The sequence below is a fragment of the Python bivittatus genome, unplaced genomic scaffold (assembly GCF_059951505.1).
Source record: "Python bivittatus isolate LINGU-HERP-01145 unplaced genomic scaffold, Pbiv_v1 ctg000030_np1212, whole genome shotgun sequence".
Classification (NCBI taxonomy): domain Eukaryota; kingdom Metazoa; phylum Chordata; class Lepidosauria; order Squamata; family Pythonidae; genus Python; species Python bivittatus.
The window spans coordinates 1,422,569-1,442,750 of NW_028277031.1; the positions used below are offsets into that span (position 1 = coordinate 1,422,569).

General features: G+C 45.0%; 1 protein-coding gene across 2 annotated transcripts in view; it reads right to left on the bottom strand.

Annotated features, from left to right (window-relative positions):
* Positions 1-20,182, bottom strand: part of PRKCB (protein kinase C beta) — a 189,151-nt gene that overhangs the window by 90,758 nt on the left and 78,211 nt on the right. For both annotated transcript variants that reach the window (XM_088152166.1, XM_088152161.1), the window contains exons 6-7: positions 1,384-1,540; positions 181-315 (exon numbers count right to left, since the gene is read on the bottom strand). In XM_088152166.1, coding sequence (XP_088008292.1) covers positions 181-315; positions 1,384-1,540 — 292 coding nt within the window. The remainder of the gene's footprint in view (positions 1-180; positions 316-1,383; positions 1,541-20,182) is intronic.

Here is a 20,182-nt window from a genome sequence, read left to right on the forward strand (position 1 = left end):
TTTCTAAAATACTTCCAAATGTATTTTATTTATTTATTTACATTTATTGGCCACCCAACTCCAGTGGTATTCCTCAAAGAGCTCCAATCACTTCCATGCACCTTTCCCCATTCCTTTTCTCACCCCCATTTTTATTTAATTGGAGAGCCAGTGAGGGCCCAAGAGACAAATGCACCATACCAGCCATCCACTCCGGCTTTCTGCAGCTCTGAAATTCCAAAGGACAGGGATCCCATAAAATCATTTCTGCTGGTCAGATCCCAGTCCCAGATCTCCACAGATAGTCGCCTGCCCTTGTCAGACTCTTTCAACTGGCTGGGAAAAACAAAGGGGGGAGAGAGAGAACAGATTTTAAGAGATATATTGGGGGGGGGGCTGCCTTCTGCAAGTTTCCATGCATTTCCCCATAATTGGGAAGTGGTGGTCTTCAAGAGCAGTGTGTACCCATAATGCTGAATTTCCAGACACTGGCCCTTTCAAATAAAAATATTTTAAAATGTCAGCTTCCAGTCCCACAACATTATAGTATTTTTTTTTTTTTTATCTACACCAACTGGAGGAGGAGAGGGGGAAAATTTCTTCATCCCCACTTCCCAGTTCTCAATTATTAAAATGCAGCAAATTTTCTTCTGTATTAATTCTAGGGAAGTTGCAGGTAGCTACAGTCATGGCTTGAGAGCATCTGATGCTGTGAAGTATAAGAAATTAAGGAGGGTTGGATGTGAGATGGAGACCCCCTGAAAATCCCAGAAAGTTAGGCAACAAGAAACAGAGAGAAGATGGAGGTGAAATGATGCAGGAAAATGCCATATCTTGCTTTACTTTCATGCATGGCAGTAGATTTGTCCCAATGGTCACCCTGACAGCTTGAAGCTCAGCGGGAGGAGCTCGCACCATGACTCCCTTCCTTGCCAGCACTACGCCTCTTTGCAGAATGGCAGTGTTGGCACAGAGGAATTTGAGAATGGACGTCTCCCATGCTATGCTGCAGCAGGCCCCCACTGAGGAAGAAATCTGAAAAGATTGCCCAAAAAATATAGGCAGGGAGCAAAACTTATTTGAAGCTACCTCCCTATGAGGAAAATCATAGTTCCATCTAGATCACAACTGTCTGTGCTATGGAATCAAAGCTGTCAAAAATCTGCAATTGGGGGAAGTCTTTTCCTTCACCTGGTACCTGAAAGTGAGATTTTCTGCATGGGTTCTGTCTGAGCTATAGCCTCTTTCTGGCTTCCTACAGAGTCAAGGATCTGGAGCTACTGATGAGATGAGATGTTCACCCACCAGTATCTCCCCTCTCTTGGCCTTCTGTTTTAAGATGTAGATGCCCCAGAAATCACTCCCCCCCCCCAACATTCAAATATTGCATCTAGCAATACTCACAATTTGAAGGTCTCATTCCATTCAGGATTCAAAGAACATTTGATGGTTTTCGTCTTCTGTTTGCTCTCATTTTTTGGGTCAGGTATAAGTTTGAGTTTCACATATGGGTCTGACAAGCCGTTGGGATCCATAGGAACAAGATTTTTAGCATCCCGTACTATAATGGGAAGGAAAAAAGACCCTAAATGGTGAAAAATGCCACAATATCCATCCTTTCTTGTATTTACATGTAGGAAAACCCAATGAGCTCAATTCATGGTGACATGTCCTGCCTCAGTTGAAGCACATTTAAATCCTCCAGGACTATCCAGATGAATACAATCTGGCTTGTGGAGTCCTTGGGGTTCTCTGAGCTTGGTTGTTTTCTTGCAGATGTTTTGTTACTCAGCTAGGTAACATCTTCAGGTAGCACTGAAGATGTTACCTAGCCAGGTAATGAAACGTCTGCAAGAAAACAACCAAGCTCAGAGAATCCCACAGACTCCACAGTTCAACCGTGAGCTACAGATATTCTCTTCTATTGGTACAATGTGGCTTATTGGCAGAAGAAATAAATACCCCCAGGCTGGAGACTCACTATTTTCTGTGCTGTGCTTATGTGCATTCAGTACCATGATATTCCATTCTCCAATTGTCCTTCACTCCATGTGCCTACCTACCTTTATATAGCCCTTTCTTTTCAGTGTTTATTTTTAACTCAGAATCTTTTAAAATGGAATTGTCTTTTGCTGCTGTTCTGAGCCACTGAGGGCACTCTGGTCCAATAAAAAATCAATACATAAGGACAGAATAAAGGAATTTTCCTACTGGTGTTTCTGACTTAAGGCCACATGATACGTGCCATATCCATTCCATTTAGGATGCCTTGAAATAGTGACAGAGAAGGAAAATCTAACTTTGCTTCCCATCTTGGTTAGACTGTGTTCTCAAAAGACTCAACACTCTCATTGAGAAACAGCTGAATTGAAGCTGCTCAGCCATCCCTTAAGTATTACTTACATAACAAAATGCAAATTAATAACACCCCACAATTAATAAACATATCACATTTGGGCCACTGAGGCAGGACTGAGTCCAGTCACTTCTTGGGTGAACAATCAAGGGCACTGAGTACGTCTGTAGTAAGGAACACCCAGTATCCATAGATGTCGGGAAGAGGAAAAAAGGCTGCCATTTGACCCAAAGCCATGAAGTTGCCCATTATTAGGCCATCCAAAGGTCAATACAAATGAGGAACTTGCAGTGCTGAAGCAAGTTTGCTGTAATCAAAATATGATGGACTTCAAACACCTTGGAATAAAAGAGTTTGGCCATCAAAAATTCTTCTTATCCAAGAAATCTCTTGCAAAGAGTTTCTGGTCTATTTCAGTTAACAAATGGACAATTATCTATTTCATGTACATTAAGACATTTTGATCTATTTATGCCCACCATAACAAAATTAAAGATTTTAGAAGGAGCCCAGAGGAAATGGGAAAAATGAATACTGCACCCTAGAACAATATTGCCTGAACCTGAAAGAACAGCCCACAGATGGATGGACACCACTTTATTTTTCAATATCAACAGCTGGCAGCCAAATATGTATATTTAAAACATACTACATTGCAGTGTATACCCAAATAGGCTAACTGAAAGATTAGACCTTTAGTGACTTTTAACACGTACAGGCAATCACTGGAGATTAGAAAAAACAAAGGGAAAGGGAAAGTCCAGATCAAATCTGTCCAAAATATTTGGGTGTTACTGAAGCCACAACACCCAAACAGGCAATGGGATCTTGTTTACTGGGGGTCTGTAAGCTAGACAGCCGTCTGTTAGCTATGCTTTCATCTGGATCCCTACCTTGATCAGGAGGTTGGATGGCCTCAAAAATCCCCTCCAATGTCATGGTTAATAAAAGCCCAACCAGAATGTACACCACAGATTGGGAAAGACAAGCAAATTCAAGAGGTCACTAGCATAGTTAATGAGAAATGGCAGGGGAACTATTACAGGAGAAAAAGCCTTCCTTCAGAAAATGAAAATGCTGCCTGAATGAGAGCAAAGAAGACAAATTTGCATAATAGAAGGCAATAACAGTTGCAAAAAGGATTACAGACATATACAACTTATGTAAATAAATTTTAAAAGGCACAGGAAAATGCAAATAACTTAGCCAATCCCTGGATAACAAAAGACACGAAGAAAATCTGAAAGAGGATAATGAGATAGCACGCCAGCTGAACACAGTCTGTGCAGCAGTCTTTGCTGAAGACGAAGGGCAACCAGCTATTCATTTCTCAACTGACATTCGCAAGAATGTGTTTTAGGAACTCAGAAAACCCTTGTAACAACAATGGAGTTTGCATTCTTACTGACAAATGGAAACCAAACACCTCACAGCAATGCTAAGTAGGTTCCACGGGAGGAGAAATTGATAGGAAAACAAGCTCAAAATGGGTGGAATGTACCAAAATCACAACTGCAAACAATTCCAAAGGGGTGGGGAGGAAGACAGCAGAAGAAATCAACTGAACACATATAGAAAATGGAAAGAGGGACAGGTCACAAAGAAAGATTACACAGTTCGGCAGAGCTGGGTCCAGAAAGAAAAAGCTGAGAAGGAGCTCTGATTGGCCAAAGATCCCAAGAATGCTACAAAGGGCTTCTTTAGACATGTTCAAAATAAAAAGAGTGGCGAAGACTGCAAAATGATGACAGGTAACAAAGAAAAGGCAGAGTCATCCAAATTGTATTTTGATTTAGTCTTTTTGTTGTTGTTTATTTATTAAAACATTTAAAGGAATAGAATAAACAGCTACATAAAAGAAAAAGAAGAATAAAAGAAGAGGCAAAGTGGATAAGAATAAAATATCAGTAAATAATTTTTTTCATAAAATTTAAAATTCATCATTTCATGAATCGATTAATTAATTAAACCTATAGAACTAAGTTAATTATGTCATCTTAAAAATAACTAGAAATCTCTATAAAACTCTAAACATGATATTGATACCACCACTAGGTAGTCCTGGAATTACGACCACAATTGGGACTGGAATTTCTGTCGCTAAGCGATGTGGTCGTAAAGCGCGACATCATGTGACCGCATAGCTTAGCGATGGCAATCTGGGCAATCCCAGTTGCTGTCATAACCCCAAGACGTGGAGGTCATTAAGCAGGAAGAGGTGGGAGTCCCAGGTAAGGAGCATGGCGGTGCTGCTTGGGGGTGATGGAGGCCTGGGAGGGCTGACTCAGGCCATGCCCGAGTTGGGGAAGGGGGGTGCTGTGGTGCAGCATGAGCTCAGGAAGGCTGGGGGAAGAATATGCTGCAGCTCAGGGGCTTGGCATGCCGTGGCTCTGGGGCTGCAAGCTTTTTGCAGCCCCAGAGCCACAGCACACCAGGAAGCCCCTTTGTGCTGCACAAAGGCCATCCCCAGCCTGGCCCAGCAGCATGGCGCAAAGCCACCACAAATCACAGCCAGCAGTGTGGCACAAAGCTGCCACAAAGCCAGGAAGCCCCAGGTGCCCCAGCCCAGTCCCAGCCACAGTCGCCCTCGCCACCCTGCACTCTGAGTCCCCTGCTGCCCTGTGCTCTGCCGCCCCAGCTGACCTTTGCCATCTTCTTGCTCCCACTGCTGATGAGGCATGCCTGCCTTGGCTCTTCGTGAGGCAGCTGCTGGCCATGTGAGGCCATCTTCCTCAGGTCTCGCAAGGAAACTTGCGACCTTGGGAAGAAAGCCTCATATGGCCAGCAGCTGCCTTGCGAAGAGCCAGGCCGGGCATACTTGGTCAGCAGCAGGAGCAAGAAGATGGGGAAGGTCAGCTAGGGTGGCAGGGGCCAAGGAGTGCAGGGGGACAAAAGGGTATAGATGGGGGAAGATAGGTGGGGGGGGGAGTTGAAGTGCCTCTGCAGTCGTAAGTGTGGGAGGGCTACCAAGTGCCCAAATTTTGATCACGACTGCGGGGGCACTACAACAGCCCTAACTTTGGGCACTGGTTCTAAGTCCCTTTGTTCAGCACTGTTGTAACTTCGAATGGTCACTGAATGAATGGTCATAAGTTGAGGGCTACCTGTATTTGTCCTTGTTCCAGAGATAGATGCACTTAACCATGTAATGGGAAAAGCAAAAGAAAAAAAGAAAAGAAAAATCAATAAACATATTTTTAAATTCCTTCCCATTGTATCCAACTGATTGCATCAACATATTTATAAACATTAAAATTGTTTCTAATTACTGTCTTAATATCAATTATTTCCTCTTAAAAACTGTAGCCTAAGTGTCTGCCCTGTTGTATGACATATGATATATAGGGGAACTATTCTTGCTTAAATTTCGTCAAACTTCTGTTCGGGATGCACGCATATTCCTCAAGTTTGGTTTCTTATATTGTTGGCAAAGTGTCTCTTTTCCAGTGCTGAGCCAAATTGTCCTTGCGATCATTAACACATATCTTATTAAATTATAATATTTTTTATTTATTTGTTCTGAAACAATTCCTAGTAGAAGAAAACCGAAGTTTCCATTCAAACTTTAAATTTTTTTTAAAAAATAATGTTGTTATTTCTTTCCAGTACTTCTGAGGTTTTTGTACATGTCCACCACATATGATCAAATGTTCCTTCTGTATCACTACATTTCCAGCATTTTTTATTATATGATATATCTATATTTGCAGTTATTGATGGAGTTACGTATAATCCATAAAACATTTTGCACAAATTTTCTGTTAAATTATAGCATGGGCTAAAATTTATTGAGTTTTTCCATAAGTCCTCCCACTGTTGAATTGCAGTTGTGTTGTGGGTCCTTTTTTTGAACCACTCATAACCAGATTGACCCAGACTCAATAGAAACAAAGCACTGGAAACTTAGACAACTCATTGGGTACTTTTATCTCCACTCAGTGGCTGGGAGGAGACTTTTATTTTACAAAAGGAAAGCTTAGAAATAAAGGAAAGTGGAAGACAACATGTAGTCCTCAGTTAACAACAGTAATTGGGACCCGAATTTCCGTCACTAAGTGATGTAAAGCCCAACATCACGATCGCATCGCTTAGCCAGCAGTCCCATTGTTAACTGAATCCCACCAGTCGCTAGGAGAGGATCCACCCTGATCCAAGCCATTCCCGGCTTGGTCCCTCCCAGCCCCAAGCCTCGGCAAGGTAAGGGGCTGCCTCCTCTTGAACTCCCCCCACCTGCCTATCTCCCCCCCATCTCTGCACAGTGGCACTCCTCGGCGGTGGTGGCAGTGCTGGCATTCAAGTAGAGACCCAGGGCCTTCAGCAGTCTCAGCTGGCCGTTGCTGCCCCTGGGCCTTGAACTGGACCTGTTCAGTCTTCCAAAGCATCGTAAGAAGGGTGCACGTGATTTGGAAAACAGCACACCTGGGGGTGGCAGTGGCCGGCTGAGACTGCTGAAGACCCCAGGCCTCTACTTCAGCCCCATTGCCGCCAGTGCTGCCACCTTTACCAAGGAGTGCCACTGAGAAGAGGGGCCAAAAGGGCAGAGAAGGGGGGGAGATAGGCAGGTTGGGGGAGTTGAAGTAACCCTGTGGTTGTAAGCATGGGTGGGCTGCCAGACACCTGAATTTTGATCATGTGACCACTGCAATGGCTGTAACTTCAGGGACTGGGAGTAAGTACCATTCGTTCAGTGTCGCTGTAAGTTTGAATGGTCGCTGAAGAAATGGTTGTTAAGCAAGGACTACCTGTAGTGTAGAAATGAATCTTAACACTAGAATTATTTTCTATTTTAACCATCTATTTTCTGTAAGCTCTTTATCTACATTACATTTAAAGTCTACATACTTTAAAGTCCAATGTCACTATATTTTCATATCTTTCTATTCTATATCTCCAATAGATTTGTGTGTTACTGACTTCTGTACTTCTGTTGTCTCAATCCCTGTAGTGTCCCTCTCTTTAGAGCTATACTTGCAGTGACCGTACGTCCTTTATTATTTCAGAAAGCCGTCCTTTAGATTTATTTAATTTAATTATGTATTTTCTTGGTTCTGCTCTTGAATTTTCCTTTGCAAAGTTACAAACATAAACTGTTCAATTGTTTTTATCCTAATGAACCTCTTTCAGATTTGCCCCCTTTTCAGATTAGCCCTTTATTCTTTCCACGAAAATATGGTCACTGTAGCTGTCTAGGGAGTTGGATCTGTCTTTTATCTTTTTTATTTCCTGCTTTCTACTCCTGCTCCATCAAAGGCTCAGCCTTTTCTCCATCTTTTCTCCTGGCTTGTTCCTGGCCGGTCTTCTTGATTCTCTTCCTCTCCTTCTGAATCTGAGGGAAACAGCTCCGAGGGAAGGGAAAAACGCCTCCCCGTCCCTGGTTTTCTCAGCTGCCGCCTCCTTTCCGGCTGCCTCTCCTCCTCAGGGCCGTCCATCCTGAGTTCTGCTCTGGACTCTGCTCCCGGGCGTCGTGCTCTCGCTCGGCCTCTTCCTCCCCAGGCCTGCGGTGGCAGCAGAGCTCCAGGCAGCCATCTTGCCTCCCCTCCTTCGCGCCTCCTGCCCAGCGGGGCTGCCGGATTGGCCGCTGCTGCTGGATTGGCAGCTGGGCCGTCCTGACAACGGGGGCGGGCCAAGAAGGCGGGGAAGGAGGAGCCCAGGGCTTTCAACCTGCTCAGGCAGGTGGTCCTTCCACCGGCGGTTTCCTTAAGAGTTTGCATCTGCCTTGGCTCCCGGAAGCCTTTCAGATTCTGTCATTTGCCTTAAAATCCTTCCGTCTTCCTTAAGATCGCTTTTTATTCCTCCCGTCATCTGTAAATACAGCAACCATGGAAGATTTCGGCCTTCGCTAGATAACGCTCGCTGTGCCTTTAATCTGTTTCTGGAGTCTGGACGCCACATAAGTAACTGCACTTTTCTTGCAATAATATCTCCCGAATAAAAAGCATTTGAGGGTGAGGCTAACGGTGAGAAACGAGATTTTTGCAGGATCCCGTGTTTTTATCCAGCTCGGCCTTATAATATGTCCTTGCAAGTTTTTGTCTTCTGCTCTACCCTAATACCAGAAAGGTCTGTGAAGTCCATTAGCTAGATCGACACCTTCTAATATTGGCTGTTCATTTGATTTTATCCATGACAAACAACTTGCAGGGCAATGTAATTTAAAATTCGGAAGAGGACATGCACCTTTCTCTTTTGAATCTTGTAACACTGTTTTATTTATCTCCAAATACATCTATTTTAACAGTCACAAGTGATCCTAACCTAGTTTTAAATTTTTCCACCTTTCAAAATCTTTTAAAATTTTTCTCTATAATTTGGTGTAATTATTTTGAAATATATCTTTGTTACTGCCTGACAAATACAGTCCCAAATATTTCATTGAATCCTTTGTTGTCTGGCAACCTGACTTCTGCACAAAGCTTTCTTCTTCTTGGGATAAGTGTCTCATTATTATCTTTGGTTTTTGCACGTAATTTTATATCCTGAGAATTCACCAAAACCTTTAATCAGCTGTCTTATTGCACTTTGCAGCTGCATAACGGTTAGTACTATATCATCTGCATAGCATTTTAATTTATATTCCTCTCCTTGAATCTTAATGCCTGATATTTGCTTATCTTTTTGAACCTTATTGGCTAATACTTCTAAAGTGATTGCAAATAATAAAGGAGAAAGTAGACACCCTTGTCTGATACCTCTACTTACTGAAAAATCTGTAGAAAGTGTTCCATTAGCCATGACCTTTGCTGTTTGCTGTTTATAAATGCTTTTAACTCAAGCTTTAAATTCTTCTTCTGGATTTATTTTATCCAATTCTGAAAATAGAAATGGCCATTCCAAATTGTCAAAGGCTTTTTCTGCATCTAAAAAAATTACTGCTCCTTTTTTCTATTCTTGTTGATACGTTCTACTACATTTATTATAAATCTGCTGTTGTCCTTGATATAACCTGTTTGATCTATATGTATTACCTGGAACACACTTCTGTAAACATTCAGCTAATACTGTAGTAAAAGTTTTGTAATCAACATTTGACAAGGAGATTAATTTATATGACTGCGGTTTCTCCAGATGATTCCCTTCTTATAAATCAAAGTTATATATGCTTCTTCCCATGTTTGTGGTATTGCCTTTGTCTCTATGGTTTCATTTTGGTTTAGTCTTCACCAACACAATTCCACCAGGGAATTGTGAAGAGCAGGAAGAAAAAAGAGGATTGAAGCCTGAGAGTGACAGAAACAAGGTTAGGGAAAATCTGCTTACTCTGAATGAGTTTAAAACTCCAGGGACTGATGAATAGTATTCCAGGGCATGGAGAAAGCTTGCTGATGTATAGTTGGAACTATTGCACATTACGTTTAAGAAATTCAGGGGAACAGATGGATTTAAGTTACCAGAAGGCAGATTTTGTATGAATTTTAAGAACAAAATTCTGACAACGACAGGAGTTCAGCAATGGAACCAATTATCCCGAGAGGTGGTGGGCTTCCTGTCACTAGATGCATTCAAACAGAGGGTGGGCAACAATCTGTTCTGGATGTTTTAATTAGGATTCCCAGAGGGAGCAGTGGGATGGGTTTGTCAGTCTGAAGAGTCCATTCCCATTCTACATGTAACAGAGCTACCTCTTGAGATACCATAATAGAACTGATTCTTAATAGAAGGGATAATTTGGATCTCTTTATTCATGCCTTCTCTATATGAATATTGTGTTACAGCAGAGAGTTGTAGACTAGACCGGGAAGTAAAAACAAGCAGTCTGAAGAAGGCGGCAATGGCGAGCCACTTCCGTACAATACACAAGAAGACATGACTGTGCAGCCACTAGAAGCTGAATGTGACTTGGGATAGAATTGTAATTTTACTCTTGCACTGTAGTCATTTTTATTCTGTTATTTGTCAAGAGGGCTGCACTGGAAGTTGTGAAATATGTATTGCATAAATAAGGCAATTTTACTTAATGCAACACATTAGAATTGACTGCAGTGACAAAAATTGACTTGTGGGCCTACAACCTGAACACTGTTCGACAGCTTGCCTAATTGTTGGAATTATGCAAATTGATTTCTCAAATTGCATGTTAGCAAAGTTACTCATCTTGGTTAAGGGACATGCATAATAATTTTAAAGAAATGGGACAAGAAATAGGCTGAAAAATCAGAGTGAATTTCAAAGCAACTCAGTTAAATTGGTTCTAACTGGGTACTTCTTCATTACCATCCCTCTGCAAGGGGTCAGGCATTCATATTTGTTGTTCAAATAGAACATATTTCTGAAGCTAACATGAACATCCACAAACACTGAAATGCTCCATTTGGGGAGATAAAACTTGCTATGAGTACAGAAGGAAGAGGAGGGGGTGGTTTCATCCTTGGGTGTTGGTGTAGAATAGAGGGGGTGGCTTGGTCAACACCTGTCATCTTGGCTGCAGGGCATCATCTGGCTGAAGATTCTGAGCAATGGGACATCAAGGCCCTTCCTGTTCTTTTGCCACCTGGCCCAATGCTGACCCTTCAGGATTAGCTGGTCACTGTTTAACCTTTAGCTCCACCTGGCATGGGGTTCTGTCTGAAGATGTGCATTTGGGACTGCACTGGGATCAAGGGAGTTCAACACCATTTTGAGAATTGTGCAACCTACTTACCCACAACTCAGATGTAATGGCTTTGAGATTATGGCAAAGCAGACAAGACCCTTTTCAGAAAAGCTGAGGATCAGAGTTGTGCTTTTGTTTGGCCCTGGATCAGAGCAAAGTGACCTCAAACTTTAGTCTGCTTCTTCTACAACCTTTCATCAAGTTTTCCTAAAGTCATGCCCCTGACTTAATCCCAGTAATAAATATGTCTTCGTCCTTCTTTCTGGGTTCCAGGAACAATATCGCTACTTAAATGTCAAGTGTTTAGACTTGGTAACCTTGATTGATGGTTTTGGTTTGGTTTAGCTGCTCACTGTGGATACTGGGAGTTGCAGTTCAACCCAGTGGGTGGGCACCAGGTTGAGGAAGGTAGAAATGGCTGAGGAAAAAGGGCAGGATGAGAGAAGTAATCTACAAAATGACTCAGAATGGAGATGAAGCCTTGCTTTCTTCATGAATACCTGTAGGCCACCAGCATTCAATTGCCCTTTGCTTCAAAGATTTTTTCCCCCCAAATCTGCTTAATGGAAGTCATATTTTTCCACCTGAGCATTCCCTCTTCTATTTCTCTTTCAAATCAAATCAAATCAAATCTTTATTACGGTCATAGACAAGCATAGTATTTCTCTTTCAACTCACTACCAGCTCAGTTTGTTGTCACCAGTGCATTATGGCATTATTATTATTATTATTAAAAATTATATGCTGCTCAACTCCCAGTGATTCTCCTGTTTGCAATAGCAACTGCCTAGACAAGTTCATGCAGTTTTCTTTACAACATTTTTGGAAGTGGTTTGCCATTGCCTTCTTCCCAGGACTGAGAGAAACTGGTTGGCCCAAAGTCACCAGCTAGCTTCATTTTTAAAGTAGGATTAGAATTTATGTCTCCCAGTTTCTATCTTAATGTCTTTAATGACTATATCAAACTAGCTCTAGCTTTCACTTGCAGAAATAAGCTTTCTGCATGTGTTAAATATGTTCCAGCAACAGACAAGGACAAGCATACACTTCTGTGGTATGCCATTACAACTCTCAAACCATGCAGATCCTCCCCTATTCTGTCAGATATATGGATTATATGGAGGTGGTGGAACAGATTTCCAGGGAGACAGATATGTTCTTGAAGCCAGCTCATGAGCATTACCAATGCAGTCAAAGGGAGGATTTGGGGTCAGTCTATTCCAGAAATATGTGGAGGAAAGATTAGCCCCACTGCTCCTCAAGCAAATACTTCAAAATAAATTTGCATAAATATATATCATGGAAAACACATTTTCTTATGGCAGCATCTTCCCAGAGTAGTGCACTTTAATTAATGCATTTCTGACTTGTTTATCTAATTGCTGCATAATTTGTTCAGCTTGGCCCAATGTCTCAGTCCATCAACTCATTCAATTAGCAAGTATCCAGTCTGTGCAATAAAAACCAATCCCATGTGGGAAAGAGACAAATTCACCCGAAGCAGTCAGAAGAATTTGCCCTTCAGTATGGGACAGAGTGATAAAATGACCAGCAGTATCCCAGTTATACTGGGTAGATCTACACATTCCACAAAGGTCTTCATCTGAGCTAAGACTCTATGGGAGACGACAGTCAAGGTCCATCTTTGGTAGATGCAGAGGGACTGACTTCTGGCATGGTAGGAAAACAGGATGGGGCTGAGTGTCTCAAACAGGGATTCCTGCAAGGACCTTCAGAGCTTATGCTTTTAAGAAGGGAAGCTCAGCAGCCAAAGAGCTGTCTCCACCAACATTGCCTCTAAACAACACCAGTATTTTTCTCCCACACCGGAAGAACCTTCTGTCAGAGACTGTGGCTGCTCTCCAAGGTCCTGAAAACCTCTTGCCTAAAGAGGGGGCAATCTGTGCTCTGCAGTCAACCACCAGTCCTCCACCTCTGGCTCCCTGAGAATAAAGCTACAAAATCCAGTTGCTAAATGGCATATTAATGATTTTGTGGCTTCTATTTTTGTTTTTCCCAAAATAAGGGTGGGGAGTCCCACATGCCATCACTGAAGGCTTGGGAAGGTTAAAAGTAGAAATGGGATCGGTTTTCATCCAAAGGTTTTCATCCATCTCCCACCCACATTCTCACTCTTAAGCTCCATCTGCAGATCCCCAAAAGGTTCCCCAATTATAGCCATACTCCTTCTAGTGATGCCACCAGGTGCCTTCTGATCAGAGGGTCAGTAGGCAGAGTTGTGGCTCCAGCCACCCAAAAGATGCCCAGCCCTAGTTTAGTTCTAAGTAGGCAATAATGGATCGATGCAAAAAAGAGCAATGTGCAGTTTCAAAAACTTCTCAGGAAGTACCCACACCCGATCTTTACAAAACCATAACAGATGGTTTCTTCAGTACTCCAGCTGATATAAGATAGCTTCCCCCCCCCCCCCCCAAATTGTTGCTAGATCAACAGGATACACGGGAAGAAAACTCCGTGTCTTGCACTGGCCTGGAAGAAAAACACTTTTTGTTCCATTTCTCTGTCAACAGAAGAGTTAAAGAATATTCTCACCTGCACCCAGATACAACTTTTTCTAGCACTACGTGGTAACTAAACAATAACATCGCATTACCTCTTCCCCCTCCAACTGACAGATTTAAGTTGAAATTTGCTGACATTTGCAGAGGTAAGCAAATCAGTTGGTATGAGCAATCTTGAAAGATCTGCTCTTGGCAGCTGCTGGGCCACAGAAGGAAGGATCCCCATCCCAAAGGCCACGGTGCCTTATTTCTGCAGCCTTAAGACTGCTGCCAAGCTGTGCACGATGTTTCCAGCTGCCCGGGATGGAGCCTGAAGAGATCAGCCTCAGACATAAACTCTGCCATCACATGCTGCCATCTGCGGGCCAAATTAGTCACTGCTCCATAAAGTGAAATATTCTTAATCTCCAATTCAAGGTCACCTCTAATTAAGTGGCACTTGGGACTAATTAAGTGAATAATCAAGGATGATATACTCTTTAACACAATTAACTACTATTTTTACTCCCTCCCAGATTGCTTAAAAGTAGCAAAAGGGGGAATCTTCCTGCCCTCTCTAAGGACAGATTGAGAAATGTACTCGATGGATGGAAATGCTGTGTGGAATCAGGGGAGGAGGCAGCTGGTAATTCTTCAGCAAGATGGGCAGGGCTGTCTCTGCTTGCTCACAGCTCCTAACCACGAGGGCTGGAGTTCAGCATTCAGATGGGCAGCTATATAAATTAGATAGATAGATAGATAGATAGATAGATAGATAGATAGATAGATAGATAGATAGATAGATAGATAGCTCTCTTTCTCATCTGTGGAGTCCTTGGGGTTCTCTGAGCTTGGTTCTTTCCTTGCAAACGTTTCATTACCCGGCTAGGTGACATCTTCAGTGCTAGAAGGGAGTGGGGTTTCCTCCCTATTTATGTGCTGTGGCCTGCCTTGCCAGTGCTGGTAAGGGTGGGTTTATTTTTATTTTTTTCTTCTCCTGGTAGTTCCTTGGTTAGGGTATTGTTTACTGCTTGATTGTCCAGCAACCATCACCCAGGTAAGCAGAGATTAACACCAAGATTATCACCAGACTTACAATCAAGCAGTAAACAATACCCTAACCAAGGAACTACCAGGAGAAGAAAAAAATAAAAATAACCCCCCACCCCCACCAACATGGGCAGGGAAAGCCACAGCACATAAACAGAGAGCAAACCCCTCTCCCTTCTAGCACTGAAGATGTCACCTAGCCGAGTAACGAAACGTCTGCAAGGAAAGAACCAAGCTCAGAGAACCCCAAGGACTCCACAGTTCAACCCTGAGCTACACATATTCACCTCTGTTGGTATCTATCATCTATTTCTCTAATTTATATCTATCATCTACCTATCTCTATAAATTATAGAGATAGAGTTGATAGATAGATAGGCAGGCAGGCAGGCAGGCAGGCAGGCAGACAGAAAGACATTGGTTTGACTGTCTCTGTATGTCAACTTGGTTGTTTTCAGTTTGAGAAGAAACATTTTCTTGCAATGCATTACAGAAAACAATTTGCTAATTCCTTTCCTGATCAGCTTGGTGGTGTAAAATAATTGACACCTGACCTTTAAAAAAATCACAACAAACAGAATTTGCTTTGGAAAATCCTCTGACTCAAAGACGACTGTGTGCCTTCAGGAACAAGATGCGTCATTTTCCTCCCATTCCTCTTCCCAGAAGGGCGGGGGGCAGGGGGTCCCCAAGACCCCCTCCAATAGATCCTTCAATAGACCAGCCTTCAGACATGGCGGCATCCAGGGTCTTTCCTCCCAGGCCTTCAGGAGGGGCAGGAGGAACCGTCCTTCGGTGAGTGAGGGCTGCACCTGAATGGTGGTGGTGGGGTCCAACAACTGTGGGAGGGCAGAAGCAACAAATAGGCAGGATGAGGGGACGGGAGTTTGTGTTTCTCCCGGATTTTCGGAAACCCTCTTCCTTTCCATCAAGCCTGCTCCAAATGACCCCTGTCCCAAAATGCAGCCCCACTTTGGCGTGGAAGATTGGAGCTGCCTTGGGACTTGAAATGTAGCATGGGGAGGGGCTGCAGCTGGGGAGGAGGCCGGTGGGTTTAGACATCTGTCAGAACTTGCCCGGCTTGCGCTGTGCTGTGCTGCAACGTTGCCCAGGTGCCACATCCAAGGGGAGGCCGAGCCCAGGCTGAGAGCAAGGCTCCTCTGAGCCTCGGTTCTGGGGGAAGAAAAGTAACCCTGTCTTTAAACCTGACTGACAACCGGGGGGGGGGGGGGGCGGGCAGCAGTTATGGGTGAAGTGGAAAGGATCATCAGGTGGGGTGGGGGAAGGCTGCCCAGCAGATTTCAGTGCTGAAAAGCTGCAGGGACAGAAAATGAGAGCGACGGAGCCCAACATTGACAAAGCACATGAAGAGGGCGGGTTGTGTGCACGTGCGCGTGTGTGCGCTTCCTCGGCATTTGACATATCATGGTTCTTCCCTCTCCCTTCTGGAGAGCTTGGAAGGCAGGGGAGCTCACTGATGGGTTTTAATTGGGGAGGGGAAGCTGAGCAGGCGATCAAGGGAGTTTGGTGGGTGGGGACCACATTCTCTCGCCCACCAGCCCAGACTCCGCAGCCTGCTGCTGCAGAAGCGTTTGACACCTGGGAGAGCACCCACCCTCCTTTCGAAGGAGAGGCCGATTGCTCTTTCAAAGGGCTGTGGGGCTGGAGACTCTGGGGAAGCCAGGGATCCCGTCCCTGCTGCAGCTCAGTCTGAGGTGGCCATGGAGGGCAATGCAGAGGGACTCGGGGGGGGAGGTGCCCCCAGCAGGCCGACGTGGGCAAGAGGAGCCGGGTGGATTGCCAGCATCCCTGACCGTGTCCAAGCCAAGACTGGTGTCAGGAGAAGCGGGAAAGCACTGTTTCAAAATGGAAATCCGGTGGCTTTCAGCTGCTTCTGAGGTGGGCTAGGAATGAGATGGTGGCAGTCACGAGGACACGTCCTTCAAGTTAGTGTGGCACCTTGGTGCTTTTGATAGAGAGCCTTGAAAGAGGCTTGAGGACGGGGAAGAGGCCGTCTGCCCTCTGAGGAAAGTGGTAGAGGAGTACCCAGTTAGAAAGTAGGGCCTGGTTTGGGCCCTGGAAAAGTAAAATGCAAAGGTGCAAAGCACCGTGCCTGGCCTTGCATCTCTCCCTCCCATTCTTCTTTTGCCTTCCGTGAAAGTTTCATTCTCTGGATTCCTCCTCCTCTTCCTCTTTAGCAGGAACCAGAGTTGCATCAAGGAACTGATACCACAGCACTTCTGAATGCAGGGAACTGTGCAAGAACCCCGGGTGCATGTTGGCATTGGGGGAAAGTTTATCTGTGTGCCCCTAACACAGCCCTACATACAGTAGCTCTTTCCAACATCTTTTAAAATTCCTTTTCTCTCTCCCTTTCATGCACACATGCACACATCGTTCCCACAGACTCACTGGATGAGGAAGCAAAGCCTCCTCCCCACAGAATTCCCTGTGCTGTCTGCTCTTCCTTACTGGCCACTTGGGGAGGTGGGGGAAAGGGGTTCTGTGTCCCGGGTGCTCCCCCCACCTCCTTCCTTTGCTGATCAGTGGAAGGAATTAGTGCCGGAGAGGAGAGGGCTGTGGAACTGAGGGCTTTCTCCCCACACTCTCCTCTGGCCTAGGGTTCCTTACCAATCAGCTAAGCAGTCCCAGCGGTGGGATGGATTGTGAGAGGGGAGACTCGGAACTGATCCAGCAGAAAACAGGGGTCTGGGGGAAGGCCTCCAAGCCAGCCCAAGAGCCCCCATGCCCCACCCCTGCCCTCAAATCCCAGGAGTCTGTTTGGGATGCTCTGACCATGAAGGGGACCCACCTGGCTTGTGGCAACCGTGGCCTCAGTGGGCAAAGAGGGCCTTTCTACAGTTATATTATGGGTGGGCAACCTGAGGGCCCCTGCCCCCTTCTGCAGTCCACCAAGCCATAAAAACAGACAACAGTTGCAGAATTCTGTGGGCAGTTTCTTGCCCCTTGGATGTCAGGAACTCTCAGAACTGTACTTAACATTTCTTTTAAAAAGAAAATCCCCAGTTCCCCCTCTAAAATACAAGGAACCCCTACCCCACCCCAGAAGTCCTGATTTTGCCATTTCACCTTACCTCACACACTCTGGGGCCCAGATACCCCCAAATGGAAACTGCTAAGATCCAAAGGTCCCCCCTGCCCGCAAGTTATACCCACTGTCTGGAAATCTCTGGATTGGATTGGATTGGATTGGACCAGATTGCAGCCATGTGTTCTGCAAGCGGCAGCTGCTGAAAAGGGTCTAGAACTTGGGGGAAGCCCGTTAATTGACTAGACCCTAGCCCTCCCCTTCCTAGTTAGGTGCAGGCACAGGCAACTGCTGCGGTTTCCTTCCACTCCTGGGTCCAGGTTCGAGGGCCCGGCTTGAGGTGAGGCTGCCTGAAGGACTGCCTCCCTCCCCGCTTCTACCGGAGCCTCAGCCTGGGGGCAGCCTGGTTATGACATGCCCTCTCCCAGGATTCCTTCTCTGGCTCTCGCATTATTGTCCAGCCATTTTGGGCTCAGACACTAAGCAGGGTCAGGAAACCCCCTGGAAATCCCGCCACAGAGGCTCAGCTGGGAAGTTGTAGAACTTCCTGGGAGAAGGCAAGAGCAGACCCCTTCCATCCTGCCACCAAGAAAGCAAACAGGGCTGAGCTGAGCTGAGCTGAGCTGAGCTGAGCTGAGCTGAGCTGAGCTGAGCTGAGCTGAGCTGAGCTGAGCTCAGCCTGAAGGAGATGTTCCCTCTGGACTCTCATATTTAAGCTCTGCGAAGGCAGGAGACCACAGCATCCTGCCCCCACATCACCAGTGCGCAGATCCCACCAAAATGCAATTCAGCTTAAAGCTGGGCATGTGTGCAAATGATGCAAAGGCCCAGCTACCCCCTTGAGCTCCTCCCCAACAAAAGATGCTCAATCAGTGCATGCTTTCTGGCCTTTCTGCACTCCCATGGGTGTCTGCTTAAATTGGCATGGGCAAAAGCACCATTCAGACGATTTACAAATTCAGTCCCGAGTGCCAAGAAGAGGAATCTGCAGGTTTTTGTTTGCCAGAAAGAGAAAAAGGGTTGGGAAGAGGAAAAAAGAGGTGATGTGAGTTGCCCAATATTTTTGGTTGTGCCCTGATTACCCACCCGATTGACAGGGCTCTGCCCACTCCAGCCAAAGGTGAGTTCTCTGCCCCCAGTGGCCCAACAGACACAAAGGATTGAGGATTCGTGCTACAGGGTTGCCAGACTCCCACGCTGGGAACACCTGCTCTTTGGAGCCATTCTGGCGAGATGTGTGCTCCGTGTGGCTAATGCCAGCAGAGAGAACTCCAGCACCATTTTGCTTCTTCAGGAGCTGCTCAGGACTCCTCGTAGAATGCCGATCTTGGGAGATCAACTTTTGCTTCCAAACTGCAGCCAGATGGTGGATTTTTTCAAACATCAGGAAAATTTTACAGTGAAATTGCATGCTGATATTTCAGAGACAACGAAAAAGGAAGAGCAACTCTTGCTGGATAATTCAGCAGCTTGAATTAGGAGTTGCCAACCCAGAGCAGTTGTTCCTTGGAGCTGACTCAGAGAAAGCAGTGGGCTGGCCGGCCCGGTCTTGGCAGCTGGGAATGCCTGTCTTGCCTCTTAGGCTTGGCAAAAGGTGCTGCAACCCTTGTTTATGGTGCCTACCCTGGAGCTAAGCCAAAAAAGGGTCCTTTTAAAAAAACCATCCAACATTTCTCCAATGAGAAATTGGAGAATTCACTTGGCATCTTCTCACTTGCCCTCCACCAACTCATTATTCAGCAACGTCTCCATTAGCGAGAGGCTTCCATGAGAGTGGCATTGCCCTATTACCTGCATGACACTTCACTGAGTGGCATCACCCCTTCAATTAATCTGGGAAGGAGGGCCAGGAAGCAGGTGCCAAAACTGGCAGAGAATCAGCAGCACTAAATAAGGTGGGGGAAAGTAAATGTTCCAGTAACTGGAATATTTTCTGTAGTAGATGGGATTGCTGCATTAGGTGAGTGTGTGTCAGTGAACTGCACGTATCTCCTAATGGATGCAGTGAGGGCAACAAGATATTGACTTGCAAGATAGACCCTGATTTAAAGAACCTGGCTCACACAGAACCACATCAGCTTGCTTACATTAAACATGGACTTGGTTGTGTTATAGGACAAGTTAATGGTATAGGATAAGTTGATGGCCAGGCACTAAAACATTGAAAAGTTGCAAAATCTGAAAAGTATGTTCCAAGATGTTCCAAGCCAAGGTATGAAGGGATAGAAAATTCTTGAACATACCATTCTTGACCCCTGTGCTATCATGGTATGGTCACAACAAAGAAGATCATGATGACTAACAAGATTACTAGATGAACAGCCACTAAAAAATGATGGATGGTGCTGAGGAAGCCCAGCCATCCAGCTGAGTTTGGTATCCTGGCCAAAATGTGCCATGACTGACTGGTACAGTTCTTGCCCTAAGCAGTGGCATGGGTAAGACTAAGGCTTGTAACCTAGTCTACACCCTCTCTAAAAAGGTATTAAAGGTGTTATTGAAAGCCATGATTGAACAAAGCCATGATGGGTGGCGGGGGTCAATCTCTATGGGCCCATTTGATGATGACCATGATGTATGCATGAGAGCCAGTTTGGGGTAGTGCTTAAAGGCACCAGGCTAGAAACTGGGAGACTGTGAGTTCCAATCTGGCCTTA